This window comes from Arvicanthis niloticus, chromosome 4, assembly GCF_011762505.2.
Source record: "Arvicanthis niloticus isolate mArvNil1 chromosome 4, mArvNil1.pat.X, whole genome shotgun sequence".
Classification (NCBI taxonomy): Eukaryota; Metazoa; Chordata; class Mammalia; order Rodentia; family Muridae; genus Arvicanthis; species Arvicanthis niloticus.
Genome location: NC_047661.1, coordinates 38138745 through 38164590, shown reverse-complemented (window position 1 = coordinate 38164590; position 25846 = coordinate 38138745). Strand labels below are relative to the sequence as shown.

The 25846-nt window shown below is 40.3% G+C and overlaps 2 protein-coding genes across 33 annotated transcripts in view; one reads left to right on the top strand and one right to left on the bottom strand.

Annotated features, from left to right (window-relative positions):
- Positions 1–96: 96 nt before the first annotated feature.
- Positions 97–6744, top strand: Exosc8 (exosome component 8). Its single transcript, XM_034499705.1, has 11 exons — positions 97–392; positions 1032–1068; positions 1207–1270; positions 1599–1672; positions 2561–2606; positions 3125–3230; positions 3318–3363; positions 4186–4282; positions 5480–5600; positions 6112–6218; positions 6527–6744. Exons 1-11 carry the CDS (start codon positions 376–378, stop codon positions 6640–6642), a joined length of 831 nt encoding a protein of 276 aa, XP_034355596.1. The 5' UTR covers positions 97–375; the 3' UTR covers positions 6643–6744.
- Supt20h (SPT20 homolog, SAGA complex component) overlaps positions 6656–25846 on the bottom strand; it is a 33626-nt gene continuing 14435 nt past the window's right edge. For 7 of the 32 annotated variants that reach the window (XM_034499687.2, XM_034499690.2, XM_034499688.2 and 4 more), the window contains exons 10-26: positions 25409–25548; positions 24638–24794; positions 24493–24549; positions 23470–23541; positions 21699–21856; positions 20724–20750; positions 20162–20194; positions 19154–19262; positions 18703–18802; positions 18261–18416; positions 16284–16590; positions 15532–15689; positions 13244–13299; positions 11045–11188; positions 9252–9357; positions 7740–7843; positions 6656–7085 (exon numbers count right to left, since the gene is read on the bottom strand). In XM_034499687.2, coding sequence (XP_034355578.1) covers positions 6948–7085; positions 7740–7843; positions 9252–9357; positions 11045–11188; positions 13244–13299; positions 15532–15689; positions 16284–16590; positions 18261–18416; positions 18703–18802; positions 19154–19262; positions 20162–20194; positions 20724–20750; positions 21699–21856; positions 23470–23541; positions 24493–24549; positions 24638–24794; positions 25409–25548 — 2022 coding nt within the window. In that variant the 3' untranslated portion in view covers positions 6656–6947. Of the gene's footprint in view, positions 7086–7739; positions 7844–9251; positions 9358–11044; positions 11189–13243; positions 13300–15531; positions 15690–16283; positions 17302–18260; positions 18417–18702; positions 18803–19153; positions 19263–20161; positions 20195–20723; positions 20751–21698; positions 21857–23469; positions 23542–24492; positions 24550–24637; positions 24795–25408; positions 25549–25846 lie in introns of all 32 variants that reach the window. The other 25 variants (XM_034499696.1, XM_034499697.1, XM_076932374.1 and 22 more) reach the window with 11 other exon arrangements.

Genomic DNA, 25846 nt, shown 5'->3' with positions numbered 1-25846 from the left:
AGGATGCCTGGCGCCGTGTGGTGTTTTAATTAGAGTCACCCCTTTTCATGCCGCGCGCCTGCGTGAGTGTGTTTGTGCACGAGCGCGCAGGCCCGTGGGGACTGGGGCGTGGGACCCCGGGGGGTTGGCGTCGCAGGCGGTTGTGAACACTACCGACCCCGGCGCTCCCTCACAGGCCTGGTTCTAACTGGGTGCTAGCGGGACGCTCGGGGTGGCCAGAGCTGATGTTCATGCCCCGTGAGCGGGAAAACGGCCGTCTCCCACATTACTTGTCTAACCCAGGATTCCTCCGGCTTGTGCCTTGGGCTGGAGGCACGCCTAGCAAGGGGAGGGCGCAGGCGCGGAGCGCTGCGCAGGCGCAGCGCGGGCAGGAAAATGGCGGCGGGGTTCAAGTGAGTGGCAGCGCGCGAAAAAAGGCCCGGGTGTGGCGCGTGGCGGCGGGCGGGGGACCCCGAGGACTCGTGGGGCCGCGGGAGGGCTCTGCCCACTCGAGACCCTGAGGGACAGCGTGCCCAGGACGATCCCGACCTCTTAACCGAGCGCCACACAGCTCTCCACGCAGTGCCGCCTTCGGAGGGGACTGTGAAAGCTTTGGGGGCGCTCTGATTAAACCCAATGCAGCCCGCGCGTGCAAACTGCAAACTCGTGTCTGCGGTGCGCACCTATACTTGCTGTAACTTTTGGCCGCGTGTAGTTGATGAGGCTAAACGTAGCTACTGTAACTGTAAAAATACACTCTTCCGTGGTAAAGTTGCAGGTACTGGCTAATGAGGCTTTTACTGCGTGAAGTCACGCCGAGTTCCCTGCTTTGGCAACGGTCATGTGACTGACACCCAGGTTAACCCTCTTCTAAGTGTGCCAAAGGCCAGTTAAGGTCACTGCTGAAAACTGGTTGCTACTATATGGCTTTTATAAATACGGTTAACACAGTTTCAAAAACTTGAGCTTGGCGAGATTGATGCGTCAAACACCACACTCTGGGTTTATGCTTTGGGATGCACTGACTTAGACACATTTTAAACATGTTTCAGAACTGTGGAACCGCTGGAGTATTACAGGAGATTTCTGGTGAGTAAAGGTGATTTTGCACATTAGAGTTTTTGGTAGAAACACCATGCTTCAGTTCATTTAAATGAGTGAGGCTTAATGTGTTTTCTGCTGCGTAAGTGAAATACATATATAATCTATTATCTTATAAACATTTAGAAAGAAAACTGCCGTCCTGATGGAAGAGAACTTGGTGAATTCAGAACCACAACTGTCAACATAGGTGAAGATAAACTTCATTTCAGTTGGGTGGGACAGCCCCCATCTTTATCCTTGGTGCCACATAGTTTTTCAGCCAGCTCTACTATGTCTAAGGCATTTGGTGATGTTAAGAGATTTTTGTCATCACACCAACCTTGTAGTTGATCTAAACGTTAGTTCACATTGGAAGACTGAGAAAAAGATTAAAAATGCAGTAATACCATTTTCAAGTCACTGACCTGAACCTGTCAAAAACTCCAGAGGCAACTGAAAAGATTTAAACTACTTTTTAGGAAACTGTAGTTATTTTCATTTTTTTTTTTTTCTTTTTTAAATGCTTACCTTTCCAGGTTCCATCAGTACGGCGGATGGCTCTGCTCTAGTCAAGCTGGGAAACACCACAGTCATTTGTGGAGTTAAGGCAGTAGGTGTTCTGTCTGTCTGTAATGTCTGAATTCCAGATTAGCTTCATGTGAGTGAGGTTGTACTTAATCAGGGGCTGGTATTTAGAATGATATTTCAGCACTTCATACTTTAGGATTTCGGCAGTATCATTTTTGAAATTAAGAGTGTTCCTGTGGTACCTCTTAGCCATTGCTAGCTCTGTCAGTCATAGGAATAGTAACTTGCCTGCTGGCCTTTTTAGGTGTTTCACAGTTACCAGTCTCTGCCTCTGAGTAGAAGCAGGCAGAGGCTAATGACAAAGTCTGAGCTTTCTCTGCTACACTGAGCAGCTCTCCTCGTTTAGGTCTGTGGTCAAGCTGAAGTGGTAACTGTCAGAACACACACTTCTTGCCAGGTTTATACCCAGGACTTAATGGCACCGTCTTCCTTGGGCCCCTGGGAGTAGGCAGGTACTGTTTATCTGTCCCTGTGACAGCAGAGGGACGTGAACGATGAGTAACTTTCCCCAGGTCTCGAAGTCTTTTGTGTGGACCTACAGCTGCACTGGGCTGTTATTGCTGTATACCTCACTTCTGGCCACTACTGGCTCCCCAGCCTGGTCATGTCAGTGTCATTTGGGGAGTAAATTCAGATTTTGGCTGCTGAACAGGTCACAGGGTGGGCGTAATCCCACTGATCCTCGTTGATGAGCAGCACAGTTTGATTACACTGCCCTTTAACTTCCCTGGGAGCCACTGGGAAGGCAGTGCCAGCATCCTTAGGGCCCCTGCCATAAGTCCCCATGTACTGTAGATGCTAAACATAGGCCAGTTGGCTGAAATGGTCTTTGGTACAGTCTCTGTGAATGGCTAGAATGTCATCTTGTTGAGTGGCTTCTCTTACTGGCATACATGGTTTGCTTTTGTAGGAATTTGCAGCACCACCAGTAGATGCCCCTGACCGAGGATATGTCGGTGAGTTAAATAGTCTTATAATTTTAACAAATAATCGAGTAAGTTGAAAGCTAACCCTTGTAGTGAAGTCCTAGTAATTGAGGTAGATAGCAATTCCCAATGTTCAGAAATAGAATAGCCCCACCCAGCCTCCCACACAAAGGTTTCTCCATATTAGAACAGAGAGGGGACATCACATGAACTTCACTTTGCCAACCCTGTATGGACAGTTTTTATTTACATACTCAGTTGTCCTTATTCAAAAAGCCATTATTGCAGATTAAATCCTGTCTACACTATTTTTAAAGTACTATTTTTGGTCTTGGATTATCTTTTCCATGAGGAGGGAAGCAACATTTAAAACTTTACTAGTTGGGTGTGAGCAGAGGACTCTGTTCTAACACTGCCATGTCCGTGTCTTCCCCCCCCCCCCCCCAGAGTCTACCCGTGGGCAGTCCCGTGCTGTGGAGCAGTCCCTTTACTAGTCACCCCAGCTGTCAGGGGTACAATTTAGTTCACAGCTGCAGTGTTTCTTTCAGTCCCCAATGTGGATCTACCACCGCTGTGTTCATCGAGGTTTCGGACTGGACCCCCTGGGGAAGAGGCTCAAGTAACCAGCCAGTTCATTGCTGATGTCATTGAGAAGTAAGACTGTTAGGGTAAAGTGTGACTACCATTCATTATCCCGTGTTTTGCCTTCCCATTTATTGTGTTCTTTGTCATTAAATCAAGCTCACAGATAATTAAGAAAGAGGACTTATGCATCTCTCCAGGCAAGGTAAGAACAGACTGAGCTTTTATAAACTCTGATGTGGCTGTGTGGCCTACCGTTGGTAGTGGGGATTAAACAGCCTTAAACCCTGAGATTTTAGAGTTTAGAAGGAATTCTGTAAAAGTTCATTTTACTCTGTATTTGTCTAAATAAACAATTGTTTCATAAATCCTTTCCAGCTAGGTTTTATTTAGTTTAATGAGATGTCATATCCAAGCTGCTCTTTACCTCCTCCTCCCCCAACCTACCAAATGCTGGGATTACAGGTGTGTGCCATCATATCCAGTTAACAAATAACATGTTACTGTCTGGGGAGCTAACTTTGAAGCTAAGGTCACACACACACACACACACACACACACACACACACACTTTCTAATAAAAAATGCTTTTATCCCTTAGAACAAATCAGGTTTTGCTCAAGCTGCTATTCATGGATAGTACATAGTACGTTCCCACATTGGTTTCCCTTGTGAATTTATAGTGCTATTACTGTAAAGTCTTCATTACACAGTAGAGACTGCATATTACAGCTGGGCCTTTCTTGCTAACATAGCAGCAAGAATAAAACTTCCTCATTGCACCTGCAGCTCTATTTAGGGGAGTAGGCACGGTTGTCTCTTGTCGGTTTGCTAGTCAAAGCCCAGCTTCCCTAACCTGACCATTTTGACTTTCTACTTTTTAAAGGTTTAAGGGGGAAAAAAGATCTTAGGCTTTCATCAAGTCTATTTTGTTTTGTCTAACCAATAAATAGTTCTGTAATTCTTAGGACTGAGGAAAAAACACTATGCTGTTATCAGGTCTAATTTCTTCTGTCAATTACTTTAGCTGGCTTGGGTTCTATACTGTGACCTCATTTGTCTAGACTACGATGGGAACATCTTGGACGCCTGCACGTTTGCTTTGCTAGCAGCTTTAAAGAATGGTAAGCAGCCCTAATACAGACAGCATTCTTGCTAATACAGTCAGAGTCCAGCAGGTTAAACCTTTTAAGGGTTTTTCTGGAGATTTACTTATCATTCACATGATTTTTGATTTGTGAGAGAGTACACCACAGCCCAGGGTGGCCTTGAACTCTCGATCCTTCTGCCTCAGCCTCCCAAAGGCTGGTAATATTGCTAAGTATGAACTACCTTGCCAAGGTTATGCGCCTAAGTTAGTCAACTCTACAGGGTTTTCTAAAAATGTACTTCTGCATTTTATATTCTTTTCATTCTGTAGCCTTTTAGAATTGCTTTGATCTCTACCAGTAGTCATGGGGGCAGCAGTCCTTCCCAGAATCCACTGACTTGGATAGAGGATTCTCACTTGTAATTCAGTCAGCTTGTGCCACCTCAGATAGTGATGCTTCCTAGTAAGGGCCCAGGGAGCTTGATGTCTTAGATTCTCACTTGTGTATAGTCCCGGTCATTCTACGTTGTTGAATTGATAAAACTAAGCCAGGCATGGCTGCATGCTTGTAGTCACTACATGGGAGGAGAGGGGGATGACAGTTTTGAGGCCAGTTAGAATACAAAACAGGGTACTCTCAATATAACATCCAGCTAATTCAGAGTGGAAGATGTAGTTAATAGTGAATTAGTGTAGTCCTAAGTAAAAATTAATCCAGCCTGCTTGCTTCCTTTGTAACAAAATAGTGCCAAAGAGCAGCACTTACTACTTTAGGAGTGTGGATGACCAAATGAGTGGTAGTAAATAGGAGATACTTCAAGTCTGCACACCTTTAATCCCAGCACTCAGGAGGCAGAGGCAGGAGGATCTGAGTCCCAGATCGAGTTTCAAAGTTCCAGGACAGCCCAGGAGGACACAGAGAAACTCTGTCTTAGGGAAAATAAAACAAAACACGTCATTTTGGCTGGATCATAAGATGTTCTGAAAAGCAGTTTTCCTCTTCCGTATTTACATCAATTGTTATGACATACACAAAACTCTCCTAACACTAGGTGAGTAGCACACAACTCTTATCCCAGAGTGAGTGTCTAAGCCAGATGGACTACATAGTGAGATCCTGTCAAAGCAATCAATTACTGTTATGGATAAGCTAAACTGAGGTAAAGTTAAGAAAGCATAGAAACCAAGCTATGTACCAGACCCACTTACATGTTTACTTGCCTTTCTCTAGTACAGTTGCCTGAAGTCACTATAAACGAAGAGACTGCTTTAGCAGAAGTCAATTTAAAGAAGAAAAGTTATTTGAATGTTAGAACAAACCCAGTTGCTACTTCCTTTGCTGTATTTGATGAGTAAGTTAACCAAATTTAACATTCTAGGATCTAAGTTAAGGCCTTGTTTTTAGCGGTCTTTGTAAGAACCGTCCTCCACAAGCCCTAATTTGTGGTGATTGGAGCCCTGCAGCTCCTCTGGTCAGACCTTCCACTTGCACAGCATCCTGATGTATACAGGACCAGTTGTGTTTGCCTTACTTGCCCCTAGGTTTCCTTGTGCCTTTTTCCTAGTGGCGAGGGGAATGTATGTTCATACTAGGCACGTGCGCCACTGCTGAGCATAACTGTTGTGTAATCTTCTGAAACTCTTCAGTATCTGCTCAGGAACTTAAGATGTTTTGTTCCCAAGCTGAACAGCAAATGTTTACAGGTACTGGACTGGCCTGGCGGGGTGCTGCTGCTGCTCTGGCCTCCTCCCGTCCTATATTAGCACTTCCAGGATAAAGCAAGCATGGCTTTTAGTACTGTTTGAAATTAGTCTGTTCCTAGAATTGATGCCTACTCCCCACCCCACACTTTTTGAATGTAGCACTTTACTGATAGTTGATCCTACTGGAGAGGAGGAACACCTGTCAACAGGAACCTTAACAGTAGTGATGGACGAGGAAGGCAAGCTGTGCTGTCTTCACAAGCCAGGTATGTGCTCCCCACTGCAGCTTAAAAACACTGTGGTGAAGAGTAGATGGGGTGCCGAGTGCAATGTGGGGTGTTTGACTGTTTAGCTAAGAAAAGTTTATGGGCTTCTTTGCTATTTTAAGTGTTGTGTATCATTCTTAACATTAGGACATATCTGTCCTCTGTAGGTCTTCCTAATAAAACTAACCTGCAGATCTTGAGACCAGAGCAATATAGATGATCTGTTTGATTTAAAAACAAAAACCATTTGCCATGATTTTTAATTTTCACAAAATGATGAGAACACCAAACACTGGCTGATTTTTCAGGTGGGAGTGGGCTGACTGGAGCTAAACTTCAGGACTGCATGAGTCGAGCAGTGACCAGACACAAAGAAGTGAGCAAGCTACTGGATGAAGTAATTCAGAGCATGAAACACAAATGAACAGACACCACAATTGCAAAACAGCTGTAAAAATTGTATTTGTTACACTGTGCACAGGCTTTTTATACTAAATAAATACCTAATTACATTCTTTGAAAGATATTTCTAGTACTTCTTATGTTATTTCTGTAATTTTTATGTACAGGAAGACATTTAATTATGTTTCCATGTAAGAATCACAGGGTTGTGCTTCTGTATAAAGTGTGCACACACATCAATGTAAAATACTGACATCTCAGGGGAAAATGAAGTAGAAATACAATTTTTTTTCATTCAATGGTCTTGTGTTTGTTAAAAAAAATTGCTCAGAATTTTGGAGTAGTTGGCATGCCTCTCTTCATTTTACTCTTTGACTGGCTGCCTGCGTGCCGGTGACGATGTAGCTGGGCTGTTTGTGCGGCGGCTGCTGCCATAGCCATTTGGTGCTGCAAGAATCGCAGCTGCTGCAAAAGGGAGGGGGAAAAAGAGATCAGTTATGCTACACGTACAGGTGTGGCAAGGCGCTTCCCCAGGAGTGACGAAAACAGCTGGAGGAGAAAGCAGAGTAACTAAGGGACTGCCCCAGACTGGAACAGTGCAGGAGCCTGCTAAGGGCTTGAAAGCATTACATTATCTGTTACTTAGCCCTGACAGTCCATACTGCAGTAATGCAGCAACTTCAGTTACCATTTTGTTGTACAGTAATTCATAACAAAAGCAACACTCAAAAGTTGATCACAGTATGCTGACATACTTTCCTAAAACAGTAGGAACATTTTTCTGAACATGTATGACACTAACAGGAATACTTCCACAGTACAGAATTATAAAGTTAATATTTGGCACTCAAAACTCTCAAGATACAATGCATATTAAAAGGATGTGTAGAATGTGCCGCCAAGACCTTTAAAAAGGATTTAAAATATACTTGTTATAAAACACACTCAGTGCTCCAACTGACTGGCATTTAACATGTCAGACATCTAAATAAAATTGACTTAAGTTACTGACCAATTGCTTCAGCCTTAACAGACAGGAAAGTAGCCCTATAGAAAGGCAGTGTACAGTACTTTTGGAGCTCAGTGTCTTAATTAACCAGAGTGAAGCTGCTGGATTACTTGTAGCTGCTGCTGCTGCTGCTGAAAGGCAGAGGAGAGCTGGAGTCTCTGCTGAGGAAGGCTTTGCTCAGGTCTGTTCTCGGCAGAGCCAAGCTGAGACAACACTACAGAGGGAGAAGGGAAAGCAGGCCAGTCAAAAAGTTTGAAGGCAACCAAAGCTAGAAAAGGACAACACAGAAAAACTAGAAGCAGTATAATTAACCTTAGTATCAAATCTTAAAAGATTTCAGAATAAATCTAGTCTACTAATTAATTAAAGGTATCACTGATTCCAGGACATTCTAGCCATACAGAGGGAAGGGAGTTCACAAACTAAGGTACTGTATTCCCTCATCTATGTCTATTTTTGTTGACAGTCTTATCTCAGGCTGGCCTCTCAAACTCACTATATAGAAGAGGTGGACTATGAATTCCTGACTCTTTCCTTAGGTATATCCAGCGCTCTGCAGTGCTGAAGTACTCTAGCACCTCAGCTACACCCTGCCTCCCTCCACAGCATCCTCTTTCATCACCATGGAACTTGATACTGGACTTGGTCCAGAAGCCGCCCTTATATGGCATAAAGTGATACTTTTAAATACGACTTCCAGCGAGCCAGCAGAGGTAAACTGGAATGGGCAGCTGACAGGGCCATCCCAATCAGTCCACATCCTCAATGCAGGGGATAGGCTGAAGACCTGGCCGACGGGACTCAATTTTTCTGAACCACACACAATTTCACGATCTATCTACAATTCTCTTCACAAATCATACTATGGCAATTTTAGAAGCATTCTAACTTGTGTGGCAAAGGTGCCTTACTTACACATCTGCATTTGGAAGTTCACTAGTTCTAAATCACAACTCTAATAAGAATTATTTCCAAAACACAGATGTTGATAACGCCTACTAAGGGACACGTACATTTGGAAGCCGGGTCACAGACATCTAAAGGCACTGTCAGCAGACAGGGACAATCCACTGACTGATGCTCAAATTCCATTGTAGCTTTGTTAACTTTTTTTTATACAAAATTCTATCATGTGGCTTATTCAAATATGAATTCAATTAAATACAATATTATTTTTGTTTATTAAGTGGGAGCATTCAAGTTAGTTTCACTTTTATAAACAAGCAGCTCACAGAGGTTTTGCTAATTATGAAGATTTAAATCATGTAACTACAAACAGAAAAATTATGCAATCCAGGAAAATGAAGTCTCAGGTAATTAAGAAAACAGAATTAACAACTTACAGTACAAGCCCTGAAAACTGCTTTGACAGCTTTCTAGAAATTCAGAAAAATATGTAAGTTTGCCAGTTAACCACTGTAAAGAAAACAGGCATGTGAGTCCGAGCTCTTGTGATCGACTGCCAAATTATTAAAGAAAAAGCTCTTGGACAACTATTAAATACTTGACAGATTAAATACTTCAGTTTTTTTTTTTTTTTTTTTCTGATTACTGCTTGCAAGGCGGGAAAGGTAAATAATTTACACAATGAGATGTCAACAGGAAGTCAGGATGATACCTACCAGCTGCCTGTGACTGGGTAAAGCCTCCTACTCCAGTAAGATTAATAACAGCAGCTTGCTGAGCAGTTAAGGCCTGTTCTTGAGCTGCTAACCCTTGTTCAGAACTCTGAGAGGAGAGAAAAAAAAAAAAAAAAGCAAATGACTTGTGCAAAATGGACGAAACTTTTTCTGAGCCAGTGAAAAGACAGCTTTTTCGTTCATGTACAAGGAAGAATAAAGAAGATCCTGCTTGGATCAAATGCAGGAGTATGCAGCTAGCCTGGGCTACACAGTAAGGACCTGTTGCAAAACGATCATAACACACACACACACACAAAACACTCTCTCTCTCTAAAAATAGGTTAAAACAACTCAAAGATAAACTTAATTTCAGGGCCTTCAGCAAAACAACTAAACAAACAGGATTATAGGAGTTAAAATAATTCAGGCTGGAGAGAGAGTTCAGCCATTAAGAGCACTTCTAGTACCCACATGGTGTCACAGTAAGAGACACAAAAGGACACATGGACTAAGAACCCACCTCCCTGAATGTTGCACTCAGGATGGTTAAGATCAGAAACAGCATGCACTATGGTGGCTACCAGTGTTTGAGCTGAGGAAGTTACCAGCTTTTTATAAAGTTTCAGTTTAGCTGGGTGGTGGCACATATGCCTCGCCAGAGCTAGGGAGGCAGAGGCAGTGGATCTGAGTTTGAGACCAGCCTAGTCTACAGAGTGAATTCAGGACAGCCAGGGCTGTTATACAGACAAAACCCTGTTGCAAACAAAACGTTTCAATTTTGCAAGATAAAAAATTCTTTGTGTAATAATGTGAATGTACTCAATACTACTAAACAGTGAACTTAAGTAGGCAAACAGCAGGCAGGTTCACACCTAGGTGCTGGGAGGAGAATGACTGCTGCCTTCAAAGCTATGTTGCAATACAGAGTAAGAGGATGCCTCAAAAACAACAGTTAGCAACAAATAGTTCCAACAGTAAACTTCCATCCAGTGAAGTCACTTGTCCCCAAGGTTGACCCCAGAACCCAAGAGTGGAAGAAGGACAGAACCTCTTCCCACCAGTCCTCTGACCTCACATACACTAGCATCCATACACGGACAGAGAGAAAAGAAACACTTGTTTTTAAAGTGAAGCAAACTCCTTAGTGTGCTAAGTATACAGGAAAAGTTCTCAACATGTCTTCTCTGAGAAACCTACTAGAGGATGAGTGTCATCCACTGAAGACCTGAAGGAGTGCTAGGCAAGAGGGAGTCTGGGTAGTTTTCAGCATCAGCTGAGACACTCAAGGTGGGACCCAGGAATAAGTATGCTCAATTTCCCAAATGATTCTACAGCATATTCAAGGCCCAGGCACACTTCTCTGTGTCTCTCCAGACTTCAATTTACTGCCACTCCTATTTAACTACATCCTGACTGGCACTGTGCATAGTCTCTCCTGTTGTCTGTTCCCACTGCCCACCACTTCCCAGCAACACAGACAGATCTATTACAACAGCAATACATTTCTACAAACAGAAGATAATAGGCTGGTCAGAAAAGACACTGTGAGGTGGGGTCACCTGCTACTGCCATTCACTGTCTGGCTGTGTGACACTTGGCAAGATGGACACCTCCATTCAAGACAGCTGTGATTAGAATAACTGGCAGCAACCGATGTTGATAAAGAGAAACAACTCTGGAACTATTTCTTCCAACAAATTGAAGCAGCAGAAATATGAAAAGTTCTAAGTTCTATAGTGAAAACACACAATACAAATACACTACATACACACACAGGCTAAAAAACCCCATACCTGCTCCTCTGGCTGTTGGGAACCTGAAGCTGTAGGCTGCTGAGGTGGTTGTATAAAGTGAGAGAGCTGTGGTGGCTGCGGTTGCTGTTGCTGCTGCGGCTGCTGCGGCTGCTGGGTGTTAAAAATGAGTGAACCACCAGGAAGCTATTCAGAATTTAAACAAGAATTAGCTGCCTTTCCATTGTTTTCATGTGAAGTATTTAAATTTCCTTAAACATTCATGGGTGGTTTACTAGGAGTCAGGCACTCTTAGGCTCTGAAGAAACAGATGAAGACAGAGCAAGAGAAGGCACAGAGCTGGAACTCAGCAGGTGCTGGGTCAGCCTGTACTACCTCCACAGAAACACGACAAAACAAGCTGCCTGCTCTTCATCAGACTACACCCAGAAATGATTATTAAGTCCTACTGCTTTTGGTGTATATTTTCAAACACAAATCTTCCTGATTCAAGTTACTAGTTAGCTATCCAAATTCACAGCTTATTAAACATTTATCACTTCTTATGAATCAGCACAAAAGATCACTGCATGTGCTATGAACTGAACAAACTAACAGGACATAAGGACACACTGTGGTGCTAGTATGCCTAGCACTTGGCAGGCTGAGGCAAGAGAAGACAGAGTTCAAAGCCAACCTGAACTTCACAAGCTGTCCCTGTCTTAAAAGTTAAAAGGGTGTGATTCAGAAATGTGTGTAAGACAACCCAGTCCCCAAATTTGTTCTAGTCTTGCCAACGGCCCTAAAATTACCATTTGATAAAATAGGACAAGACATTCTAGGGTTGATAAGAAAGAGCCTTTACTGTGGAGATTAAATTGTTCTTATTCTGAATCCAAGTTAAATTTAAAAACAACAATCCTCTGGTTAAGAAAACTAAACCTACTAAATCTGACATAGTCCAGGCTCAGGATTTCTTCACTAGTAGACAAGGTGGCTTTGTCCTCATTTCTTTTTATCTCTGTCATAAAAGACTTCTTAAGGCACATGTTAACACAACATGAAGAATAGTATTTCTAATTAAAACAATGCTATCTCTAGCTGTGTGCACATTATCAGTGATGGCTATGCAATTGGTCTGCAGGTACTCACAGGTTATTTATACCAGGTACAGAAATAATTTTAGTTCATAGCAGACTTCCCAATCAGTTACGAGGCTAGCTGATGTACTGGGCATTGCTATTTCTCAATAACCCACAGCTCTGCATTATCATTAGATCTTCATCTTCAGATCTACCTTTAAGTTCTCTGTAGACAACTCTATTTTCCAAATTACTAGCTTAAAGGACCTTGGAGAAGAGGGTAAAGCAAGTTGAGAGTGCAAAAGAACTAGCAAACATCTAATAGTATGTAGAGTTCACATTTTAGATAGTCGAGCCCAGGCTCAAAGTAGAGGGGGGCACTACGTGAAGGAAGAACGAGGACCAGCATGGAAGGAGCAGGTTTGGAAGAGGGATGAATGGAAAAGAACACGTGTTAAAACATCATAATGAAGCTCATTATTTTACATGCTAACTAAAAAGAATTACATATAAAGAAGGGGATGTGGGACAAGACAGGGTAATCGGGTAAGTAACGAGGAGCAGATGGAGGGCCCAGGAAGTAAAGAGCTAGATGGGACCCAGCATATTCACTCTGTTAAGTTCTCCTTTCTTGTGTGCACTGCGAGGCCTTCAATCGAAGGCCTGACCCATGGAAAACAGGCTCATTTTCTGTTGCTTTATGGATATGGTGACATAGTAATGTAAACATGGGAAGGCCTCATCATCAGGTATATATTAGACCCAACACACATTTACAGAATGATAAGTAGTTATCCGTCACTGTATTAAGGAAGCATAATTGTCCTTTGAGGAAAATAATGCATTCCCACATTTTGAAGCCCTCGAGCACAAAAAAATGCATGGTGAGCCAAGAGGACACATGTCTCCCAGTGTTCCTGCTGCCACTTTTGTAGGCAGGTGCCTTCCCAGGAACTCCCTTGGGGCAGCTAGCTCTTGACTAGTCAGCAAGTAAAGACAATGAAGCTTCATCTATAGAACACCCTTTATTATTATTTTGCACATAACCACATAAAGGTAGCACTACATATAACCTTAGAAGATTCCAGATAAACTTTAAAAGCTGACATGTATAAATATACATTGTTTTTTAAAAATCAAAATATAAAAATTTCAATCAAAAGTATTGTTTAATGTTTACCTGGAGTAGATTTAAAGGCCTGAGACTTGAAGTATTTTTTAAACCAAACGGGATACCTGTTAAATAAAACTAATGGTTATAATGGAACTGAAAGTATTACAAATAAAAATTTATACTTCAGCGTGTAAAAATACATTACTGTCCTTTCTCCAAATAATTTACACTAATTTACACATAATTTTAATTTACACATAACTTGTAACAAAAGAACCATTTTACTAATTGTCAATATTGCCATTGTATTAAAAGATGTGAGGCATTACATATAAAGTATATTCTACATTTTAAAGACTTCTTCCCTTCTCTTACTATTGAAAAGTCACCTAGGATTATATATACACCATGATGGTAACAAAACTACCACCACAGTGCAAGCACATTAACTGTCACTTGTTTACTTTCCTCAGCTACATATAAAAATGCTTAACTTTGCATACAAAATACCAATTACCAAAATGTTAAAAGAACACACCCTTTTGTGTGCCTTTGAAGGTAAAAAACAACCTTAGGATATAATGGCCTATTAATTCTGAATTTAAAGAAAAACAAAATAGCAGGTAATAGCACTTGCTACCTGAGTGACTTGAGTGCAACCCCTGGAGCCACTTGGTGAAGGACTGATGAGATACCTGGAGGCTGTCCTGACTCTGACGTGAGCCACCTATACTCACACATACAAACACCATTACTGGCAGGCTGGACAGCTACAGTTTGTTGCCCTTGATCTCAAAGTATGTGCAAATTAGTCACTATGGTGGTGCAAGCCTTTCACCCCAGCACTCAGGAGGCAGAGGAAGTGGATCTCTGAGTTCAAGGCCAGCCTGATGTGAGTTCTAAAACAGCCAAAGCTACAAAAACAGACCCTGTCTCAAAAGCCCCTACCTGGCCTCTTCAAAAAAAAAAAAAAAAAAAAAAAGTGAAATTTTTGTCTACATCAGTCTGAATACAGATTAAATAATAAAGTGGCTTGTGCCTATAATCACAAGATTTGGGAGGAAGAAGTAGGAAATCTCATAAACAAAAATATATGTAACATACATAGTCTTCTGTTAGATGTTATTTACAGAAAGAGATGTAGAAAAATTTATATGTGATGTCATCAAAGGCTTTTACAAGAAACTGAAAAAGCCTCAGGTGTGTCCCATTTAGGCATGAGTCCCTGAGGAGAAAGGGTTTGAGATTCCACTGCTGTACAACTGTGTTTCAGGTCCTAGCATCCACGTAGTATGTCACTGTGGCAGAGCTTACAAAGGAGCATGACCTCTGCATGTGGCTTTCCAGCTCAACAAAGGCACAGGTAGACTCCCCTTTCTCCTAAGGACCACACAGTCATGCAGAGGAGATGGGCTGAGGCAGATTAAGTGGCTTCTCTAAGAATAGCCCTGGAGCCACGTAAACCTGGTACATGAGGTTCCTTTCATGTAAACCTAAGCATCTAAAATTCAAGATATGACTTTAATTTCTCCTTCTCATTAAAATAAGCACAACTAGAATTAGAAAATAACATTTTACATTATACTTTCTAGGTTTTCCATATCTGAGAAGGTTAAGAAAAGGAATCAGTCCCAAGCATTACAACACAATCATTATTGTAGGCATCATAACGGGCACTCCTGTTGCCTCTGATTTTAGCCACATGGTAATAACTACCCAAGAATAGCAACACTGAACACACCTTTTGGCCCAGCTACAGTGTAAATATCTCACTGACCTATATCCATTCTCCCATGAGACAGATTATTATTACTATCACTACTTTATTTCTGGGGGAAAATGACAGAAAAAAGAAACTTCCAAAGATTACAGAAATAAAAATCTATGCTTTTAGCTGCCATGCTATATTGCTTCGAGAAGAATATATATTTGTATTGTTTTCTCTGGAGTATTACCACACAGACAAGAATAAGGTAACTAAAACTAATTTCATCACTTATTGTTCTAAAGCAGAAGACAAAATGTGCATAGACATAGATTTAACAGGTTTCTTCCTAGAAGCTGTTTGCTAGGTGGTTATCTGATACCAGAACTACAAAAGGCTTTTCAAGCATCTAAGAAATAAAACTTTATGAAAAGTAACACTTAATGCTTTTAGCAATGTCCTTAAGTAATGATCTTTATGGCTGGGTATGGGGACACACACTAGTCATCTCAGTGGGGTGGAAGCAGGAGGTCACCTTCAGCACAGAGCAAGGGGGAAACCAGCTACGTGAGACCCTGTCTTTAAAAATGCATCAAAAAACCAGACAAGATAAAGCAAAGCCTTTCTTTCACATGGACTTTATTCTAACCTGCTTGAGGAGTTGCCTGCATGGCACTGGGCAATGTGTTTGCTAAGAGACCTCCTGATGGCAGAAGGCCGCTGCACAGGCTTTTTCCTGCAGGAGTTATGGCCCCAGTGTCACAGCCCAGCATGGAGTTTGAGCCACTCTTCAGAGCCTGGGCTCCACTGCAGGGTAAGGGACAGAGTGTTACATACTGTGAAAGCAAATACCAGACTCACAATTCTTCAGATTAAAAACAACAACAGAAAGCTATAACGACAAGTTTCATCACTTCTGAATTAAAAGTTAACTTCTAGGGCAGGTGAGATGGCTCACAGGCACTTGCCACTAAGCTTGAAAATGCACAAGGTGGAAGGAAAAAAATCCAAAATATGTAAGTCACCCTCCGACCAACCTCTTACATATACTGTGGTGCATACACCCCAAAATAAATACAATTTTTTAAAATTTTCATTTTCTAGGCCAAGTTTTATCTTAATGCTTAAGTGTGACAAAGTTGGCTGAGGTATTGAGCACATCCTTAGCTACTTCAGAATACAGAGAAGCAAAGTCCTGCCCAAGTGATTCAAAGACAGTAACAGGCAAATGACAAAGTCTGGCCAACTGGGAAATATAACTTTGTACAGGTAATAGATTTGTTACTAAACTCTATCATTCATATGAAGTAGCTCCTGACCATATCAAAAACTATCTTTCAGTATAATATGCAATTTGTTTTCATCCCACAAATAAAACTGTCTTTAACACTGTCAACTTACCCAGCAGAGCTCACTACACTGATGGAGTTAAGCCCAGCAGAGTCTGCCATGACCGGGGAGACCATGCTTCCTGTTGTTATAGATGTTACCATGGTAGAAAGAGGAATGGTTGTCACAGGCATTGCCTGGCTCAGAGCCCTTTGCTGCTGAGCAAACTGAGTTAACAAAGTGGGCTGAGGGGTGAAGCCTGAATCTTGGGGAGATGGGGTGGCTGAAGGGGTACTAGGAGCTGAGTTCTGAGCATCAGGAGGGTGTGGGGCCGATGAAGGGGTTGGTGTAGGAGTAGATGGCTTAGGAGTTCCAGATCCTGCTCATTGAGAAAAATAAAAATTGCTAGTTTGTTATAAATGGCTGGTCCTTTGAAAATAAGGTTAATGGAATCTTACTTAGCACTGATAGATAAATTTGTTCCAAGTTTTTAAAAGCAGTTAACTGCAAGTGTTAACTCTCTGCACGATCCACGAGTGTTGCTACACTCAATTACAATTAAGGATGCAGTATATCACCTAAAAACCCCACTCTGGATCACAGTTAACAGTGGAAATACACTTACACTCTACCACAACACCCAATAAAAAGTTAATCTCCTAATGCTGTTTTTTGCCTACAAAGTTGAGAATGAATTTAAGTTAATTTTTTGTTATTTGTGATTTCACTAATTCAAGACTTCTTTAAAAAAAAAATACTGCTTATTTTAGTTTAACTGTCAGAGATAAACTGTCAACATATTTAGTAAGCTACACAAGACTATCATTTATGTCACTGAGATATACATGTTTAATTCCCAACATATCAAGTTTACCCTGACAAAGAAATTTACAAAGAATAAAGCAGGTACTTTATAGATAATACTGCATCTTTAACAGTAACTGTGTACTTCTGTTTAAATGTAGAATGTATAGAAAATCTGTTGTGAATGAAGTATGCACAGTTTTATCAACTTAAAAAATTTTAAAAAAATGAAACCAAAAAAGTAAAGCAAAAGCTCTTGAGGTGTTTCCTTTTTAGCTTTCATGTCCTGCAGAAAGAAAGGAGAGAGATGTGAATGTCCAGAAGCCGTCACTCCACCCTGACCTAACACAACAACTGTGTGCAGCAGATCACCACAATCCATACCCACAACATGAGAAGTGTGAAGAAGACGTTCAGAAAATTTATTTATTTTTCTTTGTGCAAAACAAGAAGGCAGAAAAATTACACCTTTTGAGCTATCGGGATGCAGATGTTAATATCTAGACCATCTTAGCACTGTGCAGTACACTGACAGCACACACTAGCCACCAAGCCAAAAAGAAAAAGAAAAAAGAAAAAAGAAAAAAAGAAAAAAGCTAAAAAACTGGACTCCCCACAAATTAGTACCTAATGTATTCAAATATTCACTTGAAGAAATTATCCCAAATTTAACCTAACATTCCTGTCTCTACTTGCTGTTAAAAAAGGGAATCCAGAAGTGAGAATTCTATTTCTCTATGTTCAGATTATCACATTTAATGACCGCTTACAGAAGTGTAGGCATGCTTTCAAATACTACTTTTCCATTTATTGCATATATCCTTGGAACCAGCTGGTGTCTTACATATACAAAGATAAAGATAGTACCTTCAGTAATTCATTCTCACATTATCTTTTTAGTATTAGCCACAGCTTATATAGTAAGAAAAAAAGATGCTAGGGTACATTGTAAGTAATAATTTGCAATCTTATTGCCAGGTAATTTTTTAAGATGCTTAGGCAACAAGTCTAAAAGAAAGGTATACACAAAGTGCATACACAGATACAGAAAAGCAAATACAATTACAGTAAACACGAAATACATACAGCCAACAAGAAGTCTACTTGGAGTTTCATGCAACTGATACATTTTGGGTACACAGTACATTCAGATTTCACTATTCACAGATTGAATAAAAGCTGCCTCAAGAAACACCAATGCAAAAACTTAGGAGAATTTGAGCAAGAGTTTAAATCATGACTCACTCTGGGATGAGCTGGCAGGTGACAGGGCAGCAGGAGACAGCATGCTAACTTGACTGAGATCCACAGATGACTTCCGAGACAGGCTCGGCTTAGATGACGGAGGAGGAGTTGGCGATTTAAGGAAGCTACTGGCCTGCTGTGCTGTGAAATAGTTACCTGGAAGAATACAAATTATTCCCTAAGGCTGGAGAGATGGTGCAGTAAATATAAGAGCACTTAAGCAATCATTCAGACCAGAGCTCTGATCCCACCACCCACCCAGATCTGCTACCTCCAGGAGCAAGGGTATACACATAGGCACACACTCATGAATACACAGAAAAACATGAAAGTCTCTTCCCTATTCATAATTCACAATTCTGTGAATTGTGACAGTAAAACTGAGTAACATTTTAAGAAAGTGATGATTATTAGGTCACAGAGATGAGGATTTCGCTAATACCTGAGGAATTATTTCCTGAGCTTGAGGGAAGTTTGATGGGTGGGGGTCGATGTTTTACTCCTTTTCCCAAAACTGAAGACTGAATGGACGAGTTCTCTGGCTGTTGAGGAGTGACATTAAACACAACTGTTAAGATTAAACTATTATCATTAATAATTCCTACATAAGACTGCTAACTGTGCTCAGAATCAGACACCCACAGACTGCAGCATCCACAGTGAGGTGAGTCCCAGGGAAGGGCAGAGAGTGAAGGAAGCCTTGCCAGCCTTCTCAACCAGCCTTTAACAGGCACAACACTATATATCTATCACTGAGAACTTCAGAAGCTTTAAACATAAAGCAGAATAATAAAAAGCTAAAAGTGAAAGCAAGATTACAACTACTGTGCCCTTCCTGTCTCTGAGACTCCTTGACAAACAATGGGTACAAGGCAGGAACCCTGTGAACATACTTCTGCCTCCTCCCCTGGATTGAGACTGGCTGAACCACTAGAGCTGTGTGACATCTTCACCGGGCATTTGGCTTCATTCTGGACCAACTCCTGGTACTGATTAACTACCCTGAAATGTTAGGAAAAAACAGGTAAGGATTGGCCAAATCTGTCTTAAACACAAATCATACAGGAAATAAGTAATGCTATTATAGGAAAAGAAGTCCCCCCAGATTTAACAGAAAAATCACAATGTAACAAGTGCTAAGACATAAACCTGGAGCCTCATGGTGAATTCTCATCAACCACATAACACAAGCCGATTGTTCCCCAGCAGAAAGGCAGACAGCCTGGTCAGGAGACCAAGACTAGATTGAGCTACATGAGGAAATCCGTCTTAAAAAGTGTACTCTGTGCTGAGGTGATGGACAAAGGTACTGTCCTCCAAGCCTGACAACCTATGTACGTATACTCCCCTGAAACCATGTGGAGGAGGGAGGACTAACTCTCACATGCTACCCAACTTTGAGGGACAATATAGACACACACCCTAAATGAATGTCATAAAAAGAAGCATACTCTAATCTTTCCAATGACAAAGTAAAGTTTAAATCTTCTCTGCTAACCATGATAAATGAATGCTCCTAAAGTTATACTTTTAAGATCTTATTTTAGAAATGATAAGGTCATCCTTGATTACAATATAATTAAACCAATAGACAACAAAATGTCTCATTCCTTTTCCCTTCCTCCTCCGTAAAATCATCTGTCTCACGTACCTAAGTTCTCTTACCTAAAACAATATGTATTTTATACAGTGTTTACTAATGCCATTAAAATATCAAGAAAATATACCTCAGAGATTTTATTATTAAGTGATTTAATATCTAAGACAGTAATGATGATGTAATGTTCAGTTAAATATGTAGCAAAATCAACACCTGTGACTCAAATATGGAATTTTCTATCCTATAAAAATACATATTTACATCCAATCTGACCAAAGATAAAGAAGAAAATGCACTTTACCTCTCTGCGTCCGTCTTTGACCCAATAATAAACCTAAAATGTACCAAGAAAGAGAAGTCTCAGGTAAGAGTGTCTTAAAACATCTTGGGTTAATCTTTAGTCTTTCATATTTAGTCACAGCAATATATTACAAATTCATTTAAAAATCTACCAATGTATCATTACATTAAAAATTTAATTAAACATGAGAAATAATGCTCAAGTTGTACATTTATCATAAGAGAATCAATTTGGCTAGTTTACCTCAGGAGAAATTTATTTTAATGTTTATTTATTTATAATTTACACAATCTGGAATAAAACAACCAAGAACCACTGTACAAGTTTACAAACATTGTCCCTTTAGTAAAATTACTCAACTACTGAGAGGCCTGTGGCTTTTCATTCATTTAATTCAATTCTTGAAGTCATTCTTAAGCTTATTTTAGACAAGAATAAAAGCTTATTGCCAACTCAAACAAAAATCTTGTCTAAAAGAAATTTAAAAAGAAATCTTTTCCAAGCTTTTTAGACTTTTGACATCATAACATATTAAAACAAATGAATCTTATTTTTTAATTACCAATTTGAATGATCATCAGCAGAGGAGCTGAAATACAAATGAAAAGAAGCACTCAGTTAAGGCAAGCCAAACTTAAGCCTCATAGCTCTTAGGTTCTGAACATGGAAGAATGAGGAACAGCCCAGATCCTGCTGAATAATGGCAGGGGCATCAGCTGTCTCCCAGAAGCAATCCCATGGCCATGGGAACTGCATCTTCACAAAGGAGCAGCTACTGTGTGTGCCCTTATACTGCAGCCATGCTGGCATACTCACAATGGTGAATGAGGGGAGAATTTCAGAGATATGCATAATCAAACCAGCTGATGGCTGTTAACCTAGAAATTGCTGCTAGCTCTTTGTGTTCACTTTTACTTAGGTATGGGTGAAGTAACTCTAAAACCCGTCAATCTTCCAAATTTTGGTAAAGGTTGTAACAATAATTTAACATACAACTGAACTCTACATTTTTTTTTCAATTTGGTGCTTTGTTTAAAAAAAAAAAAGAAAGAAAGAAAGAAAGTAAAAAAGAAAGAAAGAAAAAGAAAACAAATACTAAAGTAACCATACAATCAAAATTACCCTAGCACTCAGAAGGCAGAGACAAAAGCAGGCTGATCTCAGACCAGCCTAGTCTCCATAGCATGTTCCAGGCCACGGGGATTCACAGACCCTGCCTACACTCCCCAACTACTCCCAAATTAAAACTGATAATTAGTACCCTGTACTAATGATGTACCATTTTAGAAAATCAACTACATAAATTGCTAATAATATAAATATGTCAACAACAACAAAATCCCAAGGCCACCAAGAAAATAACTATCTGCAATTTAGAAACTAATTCTAAGTAACTTAGAGAATTTGGCAACTGCGTTCAACCTTACACACACTATCAAAACACACTGGTATGTATCAAGTACTAAATCCCCAGAGGGAAATGTAGCTGGCAGCTCCTTGGTGGCCCTGTCTATTACACAGACTCATCAGAACTCACTGGGATGGAGACATGTGGCTGTCACTTTCTTCGTCTGCTTTCCATGGCTGTATTTTTCCATAGTAAAGTGGATCACCAAGAGACTGCAGGATGGTCAGCTTTGTTCTCTGATACTGAGTGCCACCTTCACATTCAAATACATAATCGTCTTTTACATCCTGAAAAGAACACAGAGTCCCATGTAATTTCTTCTTAAGCAGCAAAATCATCATCAACAACAAATACTAAAATAAAAACTGACTTCTGTCTGGTATACACATGGCACTGAAGGAATGTTTAAGGCCATATATGATTGTGCATGATATTGAGTCATTTATTAAGAAAGTGTTATACATTTCTACATACAATGAAAATTATAAAAAAACATTTACTGAATATTGTCACAGCACTTAATAAGTAGTATCTCATCCAACTGTCAAACAAAACCCATGGCTGGTGTGGCCATTTCCACTTTATAGGAAAATGAAGTGGTCAGGTGTGGTGGCATGTGTCTTTAACTCCAGCACTTGGAAGGCAGAGGTAAGCTGATCTCTTTCAAGACTAGCCTGGTATATACAATAAGTTCTAAGCCAGCTAGAACTATATCATAAGACCCTGCCTCACAAATAATAAACAAATAAATAAATGTAATGGAATGTAACAACCTAAACCCTCATAGAGAACTATATGTAAAGAGAACTTTCTTTACAGTCCTTTATGATAAGTGTTCCAATGTTGCATCTCTTCAAGCCAGAGAGACATAAACAGAGCTTCATACATTGTACATACAACTGTAATATTTAACAATCTGAATATAAGGTTTGAAAGTGGAAATATCTTTGTCATAGGCTATTCATACAAACATTCTTAAGATGTCTATAAATCTTATTATTTGGTGCCTAGAATCCATCCAAAATATTATTCCAATTTCTACCTTTAAGAAACTATTACAATGAGAAAATCAGATCATTTCCATTCAGAGCTGTCTTTAAGCCAGGCACTGTGGCATACGCCTGTGACCCCAGCACTCAGGAGGCAGAGGCAGCAGAACGGCAAAAGTGTGAGAGCAGCTGTAAAAACAGCAAAGTCCCAGGTAAGCCTAGGCCACAAAGAAAACCCCTGCTCAAGCAAAGACATCTTTAAAAGAATACACTAACTTGAAACAAAAGGCAAGTGAGACCCACCAACATGCAGCCAGAACAAAACAATGCACTAGTTTTCTGTAAGAGTCTCACTACATAGCCCAGGATGATCTCAAAGACATCTTTTCCCAGCAGCAGTTTCCCTAGTTCTGGACTTACAGTTATGTACCATTGGGCTAGACTCTTAATTTGGTTTTTGAATAGCTCCCTATGAGGCTCAGACTGGCCTTCGAGTTGGGAGCTTCCTGCCTTGTCTCCAAGAGCTGAGATTATAGGCATGGGCTCCCATGCCCCACATAAAAAAGTAGTGCTATATTAAAACTGCTCTGTAAAATGGAAAACTCAGGGTTATTATATTTTCCTGAAGCCCACAAAAGCTACAAATGCACCTTTTAAAAAAGTGATACATTAAAAGTCGTTTTTTGTTTAATAACTTCAGAGCCCAGCTTACAAACAACACTCTTTACAAATACGGCAGAGGCACATCTGGCACTTGGGCAATGAAAGCAAGAGGATCAGTCTGTTCGAGGTCAGCCTTGACTACATTGCAAGTTTGAGGCCAGTTTGGGCCAAAAGAGACACTGTCTCAAAACCAAAAATACACAGGCAAACTGGATCATTGGTCAGAGGGACTGGAATTGATGACTTACATGAGCTGGCCACACAGTTGGCTGTGAGTCATCAGATTTGATGGATTTCTCCACTTTAGCGTATTTCTCCACCTAAACAATGAAGACGTTGAATAAAATGTCAGCAGTATTGGAACAAAGACAAGAACCTGAACAATTCAAGAAACAATGTGGGCACAAGGGTTCCAAGCACCTCTATCAGCAGCACTTGTGTTTAAGAAGCTGAAGACCCTCCTGCTCTGTTGAATGAAGTGTAGTATGTGGGACTGCAGGTCATTAAGTGGTTAAAGCACAGGCTTCCTGGAAGCCACTTATGCAACAAAAAGATACTATGGCTTGCTTTCTTGGTTTGTAGACCAAGTCTATAGACAAGATGTCTTTCTTTGGCTTTGTGTTTTAACTGTTAAAACAGCAAGAACTGTTAGAATTGTTATGAAAATTCTTAAAATAGTGAATATTTTTGAAAAAATTATCATAAAGAATTAAGTAAACTGGCAAGATTGCTTAGCAGGTAAAGGTTCTTGCTGCTGAAACTTGAAGAACTGAGTCCAGAAACAACATGGTAGAAAGAATCATCCCTCAACAGTTGTCCTGTGGTCTTCCACATGTTATGGTCTGCACATGCACTCATACACACACACACCACATACAAAACAAATACATATCTAAAAAATACACGCTAAAAGAAACAAGAAATGAAATATAAAATAGTCCTTCATAACGCCTTTCTGATCACTTAGCATTCATGTGTCTTATGAATTATTAGTAAAGAATACTATTGGGAGTTCTTAACATTATTTCTGCTTCTAACACAGAACTCTATTCAAATTTATGCCCTTAAGTAACCGAGACTAGATCGGTGGCCCAACAAGCTTACACGACTGATATACACAAACTCTTAAAATGAGAACTTAAAAACCAAACCAAAACAAAACAAAACAAAAAAAACCAAGTTGTTCTTTCTTTCCTTCCTTTCCTCACAGCATTAACTTCCTGACACTGACCTTTGGCCCTGTGCTAGAGAGCAGCAGCTCATGAACTTACGTCTACTTCAGAAGGCACAGCCAAGTTACAGGGGCTCCGCTTCCACATGTCTACACACTACAAAGTCAAAAACAGTACAATTACACAAACAAACCTAGAGCAAAGTCAGCCTCGTAGTACCTTGAGCACCTTAACAACTACTTACATTTCCTGCTTTGGAAATTTTGAGGTCATAATGCTGACCTGCTTTCCTTTCCTTCCGCTTTTGTAAGAAATCAAGTAATCTCAGCTGAGGGGGAGGAGGACAGTGAGAGAGGTCCTGCTGCCGGTTCAGGGAGGACCTGGAGTACCTCTTCAAACACCTACAATATATTGAAAGCAATGAAGCAACAACTTGTAACACACATGGGAAAGAAGGAGCATGCACTGATTACAAGTCAATCACAAACAACACACACGCACATCTATAAGTACAACTTTCACACCAGCAAGCTTTTAGCACAGGTGAAAGGAAAAGAACAAGACAAAATACTCATGACCATGGAGCCACAGTAATTTGAATCCAAAACTAGAGAGACAGTCATTATAAACCAATCTCTAAAATTGTGATTGTATTCTCTCAAAATTATTAAGTTACACATTGTTTCCTTGTTAACTGTTTCCAATTAATGTTGAGAAGCAATTAAGCAACTATCCTTCTGTTCTTATCTGGTCTTTTTATAGCCTCACAACCATTTTGGGGAACAGACCATAAACTTATAGAAGTTCCTTCTTTAAAAGACTGAAGAAAATATCACTTCACGATAATGCAGAAAATATTTTTTAAAAAAGTCGTCACACAAATCCACAATACAAGGCCATTAAAAATCCCATTTTTGAACTTAGAAATCCAGCACTCACATGCTGAGGGAAAGGTATGGTGGCTAGCAACAGTGTCAAACTTAAGAGCCTGTGCCACACAAGTGGTGGCGATTACCGTTTCATTGGGCGAGTGTTCATCTTTTGCCGGTTGTAGAGCAGCCTATTTGCAGTACATGCTACTGCCACAGATGGGTCAAGGCACAGTGGTTCTGCTGTAGCGAGAATCAGCTGGCTTTCAAGCAAAAGTTTGTCTTCCTGAAATAAACAATAGCATGTCAGCCTCAGATGCATTTTTGATAATGTAAACATACATCATTTAACCCAGAAATAGTCCCAGGAAGTTTGCTAAAGACTAAAGTAAATGAGTAACTCAAGTCTGAACATTAACATGTAAATCTGACAAGATAAAGAAATGGAAACTGAGTTATTTGCATGTTGTATAAAATAGTCAAATCCAGAGTGGATATTTATTTGGCTGTTTAAAATACAGAATGGCAGAATAACTGAGGATAGTTATGGTGTATCTCTCCTTTACCAGTCCTCAGCTTAAGAA

Coding starts and splice junctions, on each gene's coding strand:
- Exosc8 (XM_034499705.1), top strand. Junction 1,271..1,598: donor AACCACAACTGTCAACATAG/GTGAAGATAAAC, acceptor TTACCTTTCCAG/GTTCCATCAGTACGGCGGAT. Junction 2,607..3,124: donor CCCTGACCGAGGATATGTCG/GTGAGTTAAATA, acceptor TGTTTCTTTCAG/TCCCCAATGTGGATCTACCA.